The sequence below is a fragment of the Cetorhinus maximus genome, chromosome 12 (genome assembly GCF_964194155.1).
Source record: "Cetorhinus maximus chromosome 12, sCetMax3.hap1.1, whole genome shotgun sequence".
Taxonomy (NCBI): Eukaryota; Metazoa; Chordata; class Chondrichthyes; order Lamniformes; family Cetorhinidae; genus Cetorhinus; species Cetorhinus maximus.
This window is the reverse complement of record NC_135890.1, coordinates 105,521,111-105,535,567: the sequence shown is the minus strand read 5'-3', so window position 1 is coordinate 105,535,567 and position 14,457 is coordinate 105,521,111. Positions and strand designations below refer to the sequence as shown.

The following is a 14,457-nucleotide window of genomic DNA, read 5'->3' as shown; positions in this document are numbered from 1 at the left end:
AGGTTGGATCTCCCCAATGTGTAACCGCCCTGTTTTTCACTCATATATTTCTAGCAGCTGTAGAAAAATCCTGCCCTTTATTGGACAGTTTCATGCATCATTCATCCCATTGCTGCATTTCCATTTCTCCCCCATATAAAACCATATCTACGGTTTCAGTGTACCTTGGAGATGCCAGAAGAGTGGCAGAGTCTCCTTTCTCATGTACCACTAGCAGCTTCTCCTATGCTTTCTCCATGTTAGCCAAAAAACCCGTCTGACTCACTCTTCAATTTACTTAGAGTGGATGTGACAGAACGCATGCACATGCCAGGTTGAATGAGTGACAACATACAGTGTGAAGTGCTCAGACACCTCTGGAGAAGGAAATGATGAGGCGAGGTTATAACTGTGGCCTCGTGAGCAGAGTTCACCTGTAACTTACAGGAGAATGAGTAACATGACGATTTCATGATATGTTTGTTGGCAGTTCATTCTGTAAGTCACTTAAACCCCAAATCTAGCACATGGCCTCTTGTGGTACTTTCCTGTCTCCAAGCCTCCCTAGGATTTGAAGTATTGATTTCTCAGCAGGTGAGGTTTGGGGCTTCCCATTTGTTGCATTCTCCTTCAATTGATGGTTTCATGCAAATGAATGCAGAAAGTGAGAATTACCAATTGTTAGCATTATATGACCAAATGTCAGTATACAACTCAAAAAACATAAGAAAGGAGGCTGAATGGCTCCTTGAACCTGCCCTGCCATTCAGTAAGACCAGGGCTGATCTACCTCAACTCCATGCTCCCTATTCTCATATTCCTTGATTCCCTTTGTGTCCAAAAATCTTTCAATCTGAGTGAAGAAATTTCTTTTCATCTTGGCCCTAAATTGCGACTCCTTATCCTGAAACTATGTTCCCTAGGTCTAGAATTTTGAGTACGATGACAAGTGTGTGTAAGAATTCAGCTGAGGCTTTTCATCTGGTGGATGAAAGGACACCATGGGCACCGGTGTAAAGAAATCAAATTTTTATAGTGAAGTATGAGAAGTTGTTGTAACTGGCAGGTATGCTGAGTTCAATGCATTATTGGGCGGCTTCTCTGCCTGTTCTGGTAAGGTCATTAAGCTTTATCCTGCACTCCCTGGCCATGCAATTGGTATCTTTTTCCCTGGTCACCACCTTCCAATGAATCTAGGTTGATGGCTTTGAGATCTTGTGGTATGAGAGGGTGCCTGCCTTCTCTCCACTGTTCCACTGACCACCTGTGGGTTCTATATTTTCTTGTAGACATGACACCTCTTTGATCTTTCTGTAATATAAAAATAATTCTCATGACTCTTTAAGCTGGAGGTCTTCAAATTTCAGCAGGGTCTGAGATTATTACTTCAGTGAACATGCAATGCTTCCTGTCCTACTTTGGTCAGGTCAGATGATGCCTGATGAGAAAATTCAGGCCTCAACAAGCTGAGTCTCACACACCACCTTGTGGCCACCTATAGAGCTGCACTGACCCAGTGCCATGACTTCAATGAGCTAGGGTGGTACAGGGAAAATAGTCAAAAGAGAATAATTTCAAAAGGCAAAATAAAACAAACAGATTTTTGATAGCTCTTACTGCAGCTAATGTCATTACTTTAAGTTGAAGTATGTAACTCATAAAAGCGTAAGACATAGGAGCAGGGGTAGGTCAAACAGCCCCTTGAGTCTGCTCTGCCATTCAGTAAAATCAGGGCTGATCTTGTGTCTCAACTCCACTTTCCTGCCCTATTCCCATATCCCTTGATTCCTTTAATGTAAGGTAGATATCCTGTTAAGTTTCGTACGTTCCCTTCCAGAGATGCAGTCACCTCATTTTCAGATAACACTTTAACCCTCATTTCATTAGCCATCAGGGCAAAAGCATTATGTTGGCCATTGAGGTGTGTGAATTTGGCCAGCTGTGCATGAAATATTAGCATAAGGAAGCTGCCAGGACAATATCTTGTGAGCCAGAGGGGGTGTTTTTGTTGATTGCAGTGATCAATCAGGCAGATTGCCAGAAGGTTTCTGCCTGTGTTAGTGTCCATGGCTGTACTTGTTCCTCTGCTTGCATACCATTTTTTGCCTGTCTCCGAACTTGGCCAGCTATTTGTGTCTGTGCCTTTATCTGTGACTGCTTGGCTTGTGCAAAAGTAGCTTCCATCTCTTGACTGTAGGGAAATGGCACACACATGCACTGGGAAAATCTTTCTCCCTGTGTTGCAGGTTCAGTGTGCTCATCATTTAATTAGTAGTCCCAGTGCCAACTCTGAGTTGAAGAATATCCAGTTGGGAATATGCCCATCTTCACATTGCTCACATAATTATTTCAGAAGTGGAGTCCCTACTGACTGACTCAACGGTGAAGGCAAGTATATGCCTGAGGGAGAACGAAATTGCTCTGTTCCCAGTTGTGGGATTTTCTAGTGTTGATAATATTACATTAAGCTGTCACACAGTGAAACAAGAACCTCTAATAGATTGCTCAGTCACTCACAGTGTTACATGGTCCCCTTCCCTTACTGTCGCTGCTAGAGATTTTCACACAGAAAACAGCATCCTTTTTATTGGATCATGTATTTTCTGCAGCCTTGATTTATAATCATTCAGTAAGTGTTATTTTCATGGAATATTTGTTTGGAAATGATATCCTTACTCAGGACAAATTGCCCACCTTAGATCTGCCCACTTGTACAATATAATATTCGCAACTCTTCAGATACTGAAGCAGACAATATCCAGGCTTGGGCTGACAAGTGGCGAGTAACATTTGTGCCACACAAATGCCAGACAATGACCATCTCCAACAAGAGAGAATCTAACCATCGTCCCATGACATTCAATGGCATTACCAATGCTGAATCTTCCATTGTCAACATCCTGGGGGTTACCATTGACCAGAAACTGAACTGGACTACCCATATAAATAATGTGGCTACAACAGCAGGTCTGAAGCTAGGAACCTTGCAGCAAGTAACTCACCTCCTGACTCCCCAAAGCCTGTCCACAATCTACAAGGCACAAGTCAGGAATGTGATGGAATACTCACCCTTGCCTGGATGAGTTGAGCTCCAACAACATTCAAGAAGCTCGACACCATCCAGGGCAAAGCAGCCTGCTTGATTGGCACCCATTCCACAAACATTCACTCCCTTCACCACAGACACAAGAGTGGCAGCAGTGTGTAACATCAACAAGGTTCCTTAGGCAGCTTCTTTCAAACCCATGAACACTACCATCTAGAAGGACAAGGGCAACAGGTGCTTGGGACACCACCACCACCTGGAAGTTCCCCTCCAAGCCACTCACTATCCTGACTTGGAAATATATCGACGTTCCTTCATTGTCGCTGGGCCAGTATCCTGGAACTCCATCCCTAACAGCACTGTGGGTGTACCTACACCACATGGACTGCAGCGGTTCAAGAAGGCAGCTCACCACCACCATATCAAAGACAATTAGGGATGGCAATAAGAGCTGGCCTAGTTTGCGATGCCCACATCCCATGAATGAATTTTTAAAAAGTATCCCCAGCACTTAGTCTCATATTCACCAATGGTGATAGTGGTGGGCATGTGAAACTTTCATATTATACAGACTTGAAATGTTGAAAGCAAAAACTAAAATAATTAAAGATTTTACCATTTCACACTTTATATCTGGTTGAAAGTATCTCGAATTATGTCACACTAGGGGTAAAGTAGTGATAGTTCCAATTTCCTTACCAGTGACGAAAGAAATTTGAGTTTATGAACTGAGAATATCACACCAACCTGTATTCACCTAAGTGAGATTTTTTTTCCTATGACACATTGGTATCGACATATTAAACAACCCTTATATCTACAGTGAATATCAACATCATAATATTTTTGTTCCTTTGTCATTGTTCCATTGTAAAGTTCAAAGATAGTAGAAAAAAGCACCAGTGAGAGGCAATATTATCAGCTTAGTGATCAGATAATGGAGACAAACTTTGACAGCAAGTTTGCACTGAGATCAGCTTGTTTTGTTCTTGTTTCTACTTATCTGTGGTAATGCCCATATAGCTGTTCTTGCGCTTCCTTGTACCACAAATAACTCTTGGTATCATGCTGTGATCTACAACTGACCTAACTTATGCTGCTGTTTTTGAAGGTCATTTTCAAACTTCTCCAATTTTGAATGTTCTGGCTAAACCCCGGAATAACTTTAGGTGCCAGATTCAGCCTACCTGCTGTGAAAAAAGGGAACCAACATTGTACTTCCTTGTGAATTTTGCTTTGCACTAGCTTAATCTTCCCACTCAGTTACATGTCAGCATGGTTGATTTTCATATGGTTTTTTCCTGTGGTATTTCTTCTCAGCTAGCCTTGCACTGTGTTCTACTGATGTCAGGTGTGCAGACCTGTTTTCAGGCCTTTGCAGTTCTGCTTTAGACATTTTTGGAGAGTGAGCGGTGTAAGTTGTTGGTTGGGGTATGGGAGAGTGGGTGGGGTACTGTGAAGCTGATTATTTTTCTGTTTTTCTTCCCTCTTTACGTGGCAAGAGCATGAAAGGTTATAGCATGCATGAGAGGCACAGCATGTGATCCAACAAATGCAGGATGCCTCATGTAAGAGGAATATTGCAGTAACACAGATAGAAGAATGGTTGGTGGACTGTAATTAAAGAGTGAGGGCAAATTAATGTTGGTTAGACTGGAAAAGGATTGGAAGGGGTTTAGCTTGGGGGCAAATGCTAAGCCCACTCTAGTAGTCTGTGCATATTGATGATTTGGGGTGGTATATAGGGAACATAATCTGGAAATTGCAACACAGAAGTAGGAGTTTTAGTAAACATGAGAAAGACTAAAATATTCCAGGAAGACGTGGAATGGACGTCCAGGTGGCAGATGCAATTTAATTTCAGTTAGTGTGACGTAAAGTAGCATATACTAAATGGGAAGACACAGAAGGGAGTGGATGGACTGAGATTTTGGGATTCAATACATGAATCCCTCTAAGTAGGAGTGCGGGTAGATAAAGCTGTGTAAAGGCCAATAGAATTTTGAATTTTATAAGTAGGAGTATGAAGTACAAAAGTGAAGAAGTATTAATGGATTTATGAAACACATTGGTTAGGTCAGTGTTAGTGTGTGCAGTTTTGGGCATTCCCAATATGGAAAGGATTTTAAAGCCTTGGAGAGCATGGATTCACCAGTGTGATGCATAGGGATGGGAAAATATAGTTATGAGGAGAGACTTGAGATACTGGGACTATTTATACTAGACCACAGAAGGTTAAGAGGAGATTTAATTGGAGTTTTAGAAATGATGGAGAGTTTTGATATCGAATGAATAGGGAAATGATATTCTGCTTGGGGAATTGCAGTAACTAAGGGCAGTGCTGGCAAACACCAGGATTATTTCACTTCTCAATCATAAATTCCCATTTCACTTGAGAGAGGAACGGCATTTTTTAAAAGTAAGGTAACAGATAAAACAACACAATGCCTCTTCTTTGCCTGTAGCAGCAGGGCAGGACTTGAATACGTCAGTGTACATATTGCAGTTCTGAGATTTGACTTGCAAACAAACATCCTGGAGAACAGGAGATCCTTCTTTCAGTGCAGAAGGCAAGCGGGATGTTCAAACACCTTCCCCCTCTCTGCGAAATTCCTGTTTTTCTTTAATCAGATCACTCCTTTTGAAAAATTATGCCTTCTATCACATGATAGAACACAGAACCAGCTGAAGTTTTTCCCCAGATAGTTACTTCTGCAATTTGACCAGTGGAAACTGATTAGTCGGGCTAGCACCAGGAATTGTAGTGGTATACTAGCAACATGGTGCTTAAACATTGTGCTTTAGAGCTTTTATGAGATAAGATTATTTTCATTTCCTGTATTTGAATTGCTATAGTAATGGAACTGTTAACATTTCTGTTTGAACCGAACCCCACATTCCTGACTTTTTATCAAATCAAAAATAATCTTTTCTGTCCTTCCTCCATGATATGTTGAAGTTTTACAAGAAAACTAGCAAATTATTCAGTTCGGAAATGAGGCAGAAAACTACCATTCTGATTATTTCTGAACTTACCTTGCATCTTATCTCATCTGTAGCAGACGCCCACCACAAAAGTTTTGACATTCAATCGTTGAATAAGGCACGGAAGTATTTTTAGAAGCACAAGGGAAGAAGTTACTGTTAGTGAGCTTACCATGAGATCACTTAATCCAAATGTACCAAATTCTGAATCCCACCTCTGAAACCTCCTACCACCATTTTAACAGAAACGACCTAACATCTATATTGCAGCTTTATTGTAGTAAAATGTACCTAGTACTTCACAGAAGTGTTAATCAGTCAAAATTTGACAACTGGCTACATATAAAATATTAGGACAGATGACCAAAAGCTTGATCAAAGAGAGGTTTTAAGGAGTGTCCTAGAAGGAGTAGAGAGGTGGAGAATTTAAGGGAGGGAATTTCAGAACATAAGGCCTAGGCAGCTGAAGAAATAACTGTCTTAGGTGGAGCGAACAAAATTCCGGGATGTGCAGAGGCACCAATTCATTTAAAATAAAGTCAATAACACATTAAAATAGATAAGGAAAGATCACGTTACGAGTGCATTAAGCATTTATATGACATCATCGACAACAGTAATTTGTACCCTATAGATATTTGTATAATTCTTCAAATAACAATATTTCTTGCATTTTGTTTTTCAGGATTTTTGCTCTTCAAAGATTTTTGTCTGATCGAAATTGATGAAGCCGTTCCCCAGCTGAAGTTTTATGAAGAGGTAAGATATCTGGCTGGCGAATGTAGAACGAGGGGGCATAGTCTCAGGATGGGCGGGGTTGACCATTTAGGACTGAGAATGGGGAAAACTTTCTTCACTCAGAAGGTTATGAATATTTGGAATTCTCCATGTCGGAGGGCATTGGATGCTCAGTTGTTGAGTATACTCAAAACTGAGAGTGAAAGATTTTTGGACTCTTAAGGGAATCTAATGTGTGTTGACCATGAGAATTTTAATATAATTTAAAATAAGCTTGGGCAGTCTCCGTCTAATCTTCAAATGCATCCTAATTTTGCATGAGTTCTGCAATTTCACTCATTAGCTATCTGGTGTGGGAAGTGGAGTAAGAGGTCATCCTTTTCTGAGGCTGGATCTGAGGCACATTGGACAGAGTAACAGGCCTTTTATTCTTCACCTAATGGTGTCACGTGTTTCCTGGGAGTGATTGACACCTGAAATTGAAAGTGGTCCATTCCTCAGCATTAACATCCCCACTTTGATGAGAACAAAGAATTCATTGAAATTTAAATAAAAATCTAACCCCATCTGATCATCAGGGGTATCAGAACTGAGCCCTGTGCTGCCCTAGCCAGATGTCCACATTGATGCACATTGCAGCAAGAGTCATGGAATATCATAGGAACTCAGGCTGATTTTTTTTTTCCCTTTTAAGAGGAAGCACGAAGAGATCAGTGCTAAGGACACAGCACAGAAGCTGGGATCCTTAAGATCTATATGGCTCAGGCACATTTACCCACAAAATCCATTACTGGGAACAAGTCTGTATTTTCCCTCAAATTATCCTCCTACAGAACTCCTCTTAAAAAGACCGTGACCTTTTCCACATAGGAACAGAAGGTAGGTGCTTTAGCTGCTTGAGTCTTTTGAGCCTGTTCTCCTGCTATTCAGTGAGATCATGGCTGCTCCGTAATCTGACTCCATGGGCTGAAATTTTGTTCTGGGGTTAGGACCCCAATGTTGGATGAATTTCCAGTTTCTGACCCTGCATCACATCAGCGCCTGAAACCCAATGCAATTTTAAAAGAGCAGACCAATTAAGGATGGCAGGTGAGCTCCTGAGGCTGGAGGACAATGACACATTGGCAGCTTTACGGTCAGAGATGGGAATTGGCAATTTAGGGAGAAAATAAGAGGGCGTCTCAAGATGGCGATTTTAAAACATTTTGATCAGTGAAAAAGGCTGAAGCTACTAAGCTGTCATCATGGAGGGGCAACCCCTCCAGTGGACGAACAGTGGCTGCAGCTGTGGCCCGATGAGCTATGGTGGAGTGGGTGCAGTCTAGGCAGATGGAATGCTGGCTTCCTTCTCACCACCACCACCCCCACCCACCCCACCATGCCAGTTCCATCCCTTGGCTGTGCTTTGACCTCAGTATGAAGCCAGCATGTCGACTGTAGCATTCCAGTTGGCTTCTGCTGAGTGGCCTTAATAGGCCATTTAATTGGCCTAATAGGCTACTGGTCACTTGCTGGCCAGTACCATTACCCCTCTGAACCCCTCAGAATGAAAATGGCCCGGAAGCAGGACCATGGCAGGAACCAGCATGCTGGTTGGTGGCAGGAAATCGCAGGCCTATCTGGGCCCTGTCCCCCCTCCATGGCAATTTCAAAATTTGGCCTTATATAGCTGTCTTTGCCCCATACCTCCTAAACACCCATCTTTTTGACTGTGACTTTGGTCTCCAGTTCTTCTCCATCCCAAATCTCATCACTTCATGTTCATTGGCCATCGCTCTCTTTGTAAAGCGCTGCGTTATAATGTATTTAATAGTGAGTTGTTTTATTCCATGGCAGTATTTGCTGTTGATATGGAATTTTTAAACATTATTATTTTTTATCTAATGTTTATATTTTCATACACACAATGAAAATCTGTGAACAAAAATTTATTTTGAAATCAGATAAATTATTTCAAAAAGCTGTACTCTTAATGATTAGGGAAACGAGGCTCACTTGTTTATAGCCTCTTTGCTCAATTTTCCATCAGGGTCAAGAGCAATTGAAGTAACACATGTTAACTAGCAGGAGTAATGTATATAAATTTTTAGTTTGGAAAAGCTTACTGTTGCTCAGCAACACAATATTCTACCTCTGAGTTGCATGAGTGGTGTAGTATCCTGGAGATGAATTGGCCCCTATTTAATCTGTTGGCAGATTTAGTAGCAACAGAGTCTCCAGTGCCTCTTGTGGACATTGCTTCTTAATGACATCTGTGTTTTTAACTAGTTTCCATGGCAGAGAGTGATTGTTCCTGCTACCTGACAAGGAAGTTGTATCAACATTTAAAAGGACCATTTCACTGATTCAGAAATGATTCATTCTCCAAAGTTAATATTAAAAGGAAGGTTCTTATTTTGGCCGACATGGATCCTGCTCTCCTTGGTTCATTTTGGGTAGACTTCACTAAAAATCCTCCAGGCCAAAGTTTTAATAGGGGTTCATTTATATTCTAGAAGCATGGGATCCACAATTTGGACATTAAAGCTGTGAGCAATGGGGAAGTAGACAAAGTCATGATGAGGAAGCCACTCACTGCATATTATAAAATTCAAGCATTTGGAGCTGGCATTGTAATAATATCAAATCAGCTTCTGCTGTCTGTCCACCCATGTCCGAATTTTCTAAACCTGGAAGCCATAATTGGATTTTAGTTACCTGAGAAGGGAGGATGCCTTGTCTCCAGGAGCTGCCATCCAGTCAGAGGCCAACAGCACCACCAGCAGTGGTGACCACTGTAGGAACTGTATTCAGTCCCCGAGATGGAACGGCATGGAGGCTGCAGTTTGAGATAAGTCAGGCAGGCCCCAGGGACGAGGTGTAGAAGGATTCAAGCAGGAGCACAGGGTATCCAAACAGAACGGACACCCCCGGGAGGGCATAAAATTCTGGTCATTGTCTCTACTTCAGTCATTAACTCTGGCAGTGCATTTCATAGCCTCACTGACATTCTCCCACAAATTCCAATCTTGCCCGAATCCACTTGGAATGACACCAGATCCTCTGCTGATCAATACAGATTTCCTGTAAATAGTGGCAGGTGCAGTTCATGTGAAAACCTCACCTAGCAAAGCCTGGCACTACTGTTTTAAAAGCCACTGTTTATGCGCTGACACAAAAGGCCAGGTTAATACTGTTAAGAAGCCTAATAAATTAAAAATGTTTTTGCTGTCCCATACTTATTGAAAAATGTAGTTCATTTTTTTTTAAGTAACTGAAGGGGACAGTTTCAGTACTGTGGACCTCTGCCTTTTGAAGATGGTTTATTTGGAGTGGGATGGGAGCACCAATTGCAAAATCCATAACAGCTGTTGAGGGGAGGGGGGGAGACAGTGGCACAGTGGTAATGTCATTGGATTAGTAATCCAGAGGTCCAGGCTAATGAATTTGAATCCAATTCATAAATTTGGAATATAAAGCGAGTCTCAGTAATGTAACCATGAAACTATCATTGATTTTTGTAAAAACTCATCTGGCTCACTAATGCCCTTTATGGAAGGAAGTCTGCCAACCTCACCTACATGTGAGTCCAGATCCACAATAATGTGGTTGACTCTTAACTGCCCTCTGAGTTGGCCTAGCAAGCCACTCGGTTCAAGGGAAATTAGGGTAGGGCAATAAATGTTGGACTTGCCAGTGAAACCCAATTCCCGTGAAAGAATAAAGAAAGAAGTTTGAAATCAAAACAGAAAATGCTGGAAAAACTCAGCAGGTCTGACATCTGTGGAGAGAGAAACAGGGTTAATGTTTCAAGTCCATATGACTCTTCAGAGTACTCTGAAGAAGAGCCATACGGACTCAAAACGTTAACTTTGTTTCTCTCTCCACAGATGCTGTCAGACCTGCTGAGTTTTTACAGCATTTTCTGGGTTTTTTTTTCAGATTTCCAGCATCCACAGTATTTTGCTTTTATCTTAAAGAAATAAGTTTGCCTGTTCTTCAGAACCAACTGTTTTCCTACCAAAGGGTTAGAACCCTCCTTCACCTGTCCATAGCTCCATCCCACAAAGATTAAAAAAAGATAGCCATCCTCTTCTATTCCCAAACCATTAACATATGCACACAAACTTGCTTTCCCTGTTCTGCTATGTTACAAATGCACTGAAAGTACAATGATAGCGTTTCAACAGAGATTACAAAAAGGTGACAATCCACTCCTTATCACTACAGCACTCCTCTCGTAGCAACATGCGGCCCCAGCATGTTGTAGGGAGGGAGCAGGAGGGTGTGTTTGTGAGTGAGAAACACAGAAATGCCAGCAATGCAGACATCCTGCTGAATTTAATGGCAGGACTTTAGAATAGTTTTCTTACTCCATTTCTCACCTGACCAGCCACTCAGATCAAGTAGAAGACTATAGCTGGGAATTGTTAGAACTGATCCTCAGCAACCAGGAAACGTTGCAGTTTGGGGGAGTGAGGGGGCAGTTGTTAGGCTGGAAATTGGGAGAGAGTGGAAGGAAAGGGTACCTGGAAACCACGGGTTTGGTCGAGAGGGAGTTGAACTGACAGTCGGAAGGGAGTGGGGTGGAGATAGGAGAAATTATGGGTTTGATGGGGGAGGGGATGTCAGCCAGTCATGGCAGAAGATGCATAAAATTTTCTGGAGGGGCTGGGGAAGCACACCTGCTACTCCTGGCCCACCATCAGTGCTGGAAAAGCACCTACTGTTGGATCCAGTCACCCCCCTTTAAACTGGCAGATTTCCTCAGCCCTGGGAAAGGTGGTCTACCAGCATTAAATTTAAATGGCTGTCAAAATCTGAGGCACATAGCCTCATTAACATATTGTAATCCTGGACCTACTCCTCCAGGGCAGGTTACTCACCCCACACCGCCCCCCAAAAAAACCCAGTGTTTAAAACAGAGCTTCAAGGCAAGCTGGGCCAGGCTGTCCTGACACCAACAGTAACTATCCGGGGTCCATGTTCAAAGTGATTGAGGGGCACCTTGTTCACAAAACCATATAACAGAGACACAGTTTAGCTCTTTCCCAATCTCCTGCCTGTGTGTTTACAGCAGGTGGGGTTGAGCTTTGGACATTTGTCGGTTTAACCCCCTGAACCTGTACCACAAATCGTGATGGAGGGAAGGGATGGTTAAACTTCTCAGCTAATTGGTGAAGGGAGGGACCAGAAGTCAATCTTTACTCGGTTTTAGATTTATTCACAAAGTGTAGCATTACAAATGTATAGCTTCTAACTCTACAACCCATTATCAGTGTCCCTAAGTGTCTCTTCGTATGTGGGGAAGTAAATATCCAATGAGTGTCCCCCAATTAACCTCAATTTATACAATTAACACCACCATGGTGTTTGAGATGCACAACTGCCTATTGCATTGTGCTTTCTAAGTGAATTCCACAGACATGAGACTGGGAAAGAGCTAAACTGTGTCTCTGTTACATGGTTTTGTGAACAAGGTGCCCCTCAATCACTTTGAACATGGACCCCGGACGGTTACTGTTAGTGTCAGGACAGCTTGACCCAGCTTGCCTTGAAGCTCTTAGGTAGCCAGAATAGCGTGCAACTGCAGCTGTCTTGAGAAAAAGCAGAATACACATTTGCAATCCTTGTTACCATACAGTCCTCATTTGAACTACTTCATCATAACCATGCTCATTGATGGGAGGAAAGTGTAGTCCAAAGTCCTGATAGCAGCTACTTGAGTGGTCATTGTAGCCTCTTTGGCAAAATAGCTGCAGACTTGCCACTCTTTCAAAGGCTGTCTGCAGGCCCTTCAACACTCCATTCATCAAGCTGTGGGATTTCGCTATATTTCATGCAAATTTTTGGAAGCCTATGATTCTAGAAATTTATTATGCTCAAAAAGCTGAGCCAGAAATCTGGAGTGGGGGTGGAGAGGGTTGCAGTGGCAACAGTGGGGGTGGGGTAGGGAAATGATTACCACACCCTTTAGTAAAAGGCTACTGGCTCTTATTCCACTATCCATTACTGTTCCTGTCCACCCATGCTTTGTGACTCGGTGTCAGTGCTTCCGTTTTGCTGTCTATCTGTACTTTTCAGGAAGGATGCATTTGAGTAGGTATGTTGATAAGGTATATGTAGTGATGGGGTGCTAGGTGTACTGCTACTTTGGCCACTATTTCCAATGGCGCTGCTTCTTGGATAGCTGAAGAAGAGCCAGCTTTGGAAGCCTGATAAGATCCTATAAAGACAAAAATAGGATGTGTTATTAAAAGGAACTAAGAATGGGAGTACAAAATTTTCATAAACAGTTCATCGCATGGTGAGAGCTCTTCTGAGAGTATGTTATTTGTAATGCTCTGGAAAGAGCCACATGGTACCAACCTCAAGCCAGCACTAACTCTCCAGTTTCTTCATCTTTCCAGCCTCCTCTAGGCTTTGAAAGCTTTTCATGGAAATGGTCACTTCTCAAATGAGCTGAGGTTCCTGATGGAGACTTCCCCACCTCTCATGTTATTGCACAGTCATCATTTGTAGTGAGACGCAGTTACACAAGCCATTGTCAGAAATATGGGGCCGATTAGACAGAAGTTGGGGATCTTGTGATGAGGTGCCATGCAAGCTTTGGAGCAGTCAGCAGTGGGCACGTTTATGCTAAGAAAATGATTAGCCAAGAAAGATGTAGAAAAATGAAAATGGGAGGTTTTTGAATTTCGTGCAAAAGGATATGAATTGTGAGGGGTAGAATGCACTGAAGCAAACGTTTCAGTGATACTGAACTTCGCATACAACGGTAGTATGTTTCATTGCAGCAGTGTCTGGAATACTGTGCATCAGGTGCTGGCTATATCTGCAGGGCAAATAACTGATCTAATTTTGTGTACTTTCTTGGCTTGCACTTGGAATGCATTGTAAGTGCATTAATAGAGCTCTTGAGTACTACTGAGAGAAATAATTAAGTAGAAAATGTAATTGGCTGCAGTAGGGAGATAAATCTTTGAAACTCTTTTGATTTTCTTTTTAACTTTAATACTTAAAATTTTTCTTTTCAATGCTTGTCAGTCTTGCTAGAGGCTACATTAGAAGCAAGAAAGAGGAATGGCAATCCAAGAATTTAGGTGCAAAGCAGAGTCTGTAGTCAAATGGTGAGGCTGCACAGACTCTGAACCCTGTTTGCTGGCTGGTGAAGTGGATGTGTGTAACGTGAGGTGAATGCAACTAGGGCACATTAGGACACCCTCCTCACAAAATAGTAGGGGGACCATACCTTATAGAAGTTGGTGGGCAGGCTGAATGCTGCGTTCATATTTGTGTAAGCTAAGAGCAGCTGCAGGAGGAAATGGAGTACCTGGCAAAAGGCTTCCCAATGGTACCATGTGCCAGATTGATGCTGCAAGATTATATATAACAAAATGTTGCTTTTTAACCTGCCTTATATGTATTTCTCATCTATGTCAATCTCACACACAATCTTTCATTGCATACCCATACTTTAAGGCACAAACACAAGGGACAACATGCAGTCCATATCCAAATGCAGCAAGAGCTACACAATATTCAGGCTTGGGCTGACAAGTGGCAAGTAACATTTGCGCCACACAAGTGCCAGGCAATGACCATCTCCAACAAGAGAGAATCTAACCATCACCCCATGACATTGAATAACATTACCATCGCTGAATCCACCACTACCAACATCCTGGGGGTTACCATTGACCAGAAACTGAACTGGACCAGCTATATAA

The 14,457-nt window shown here is 42.2% G+C and overlaps 1 protein-coding gene across 2 annotated transcripts in view; it reads left to right on the top strand.

The window, feature by feature from the left end:
* grk3 (G protein-coupled receptor kinase 3) overlaps positions 1-14,457 on the top strand; it is a 252,745-nt gene that overhangs the window by 130,509 nt on the left and 107,779 nt on the right. For both annotated transcript variants that reach the window (XM_078554290.1, XM_078554292.1), the window contains exon 3: positions 6,696-6,769. In XM_078554290.1, the coding sequence (XP_078410416.1) occupies positions 6,696-6,769 (74 nt within the window). The remainder of the gene's footprint in view (positions 1-6,695; positions 6,770-14,457) is intronic.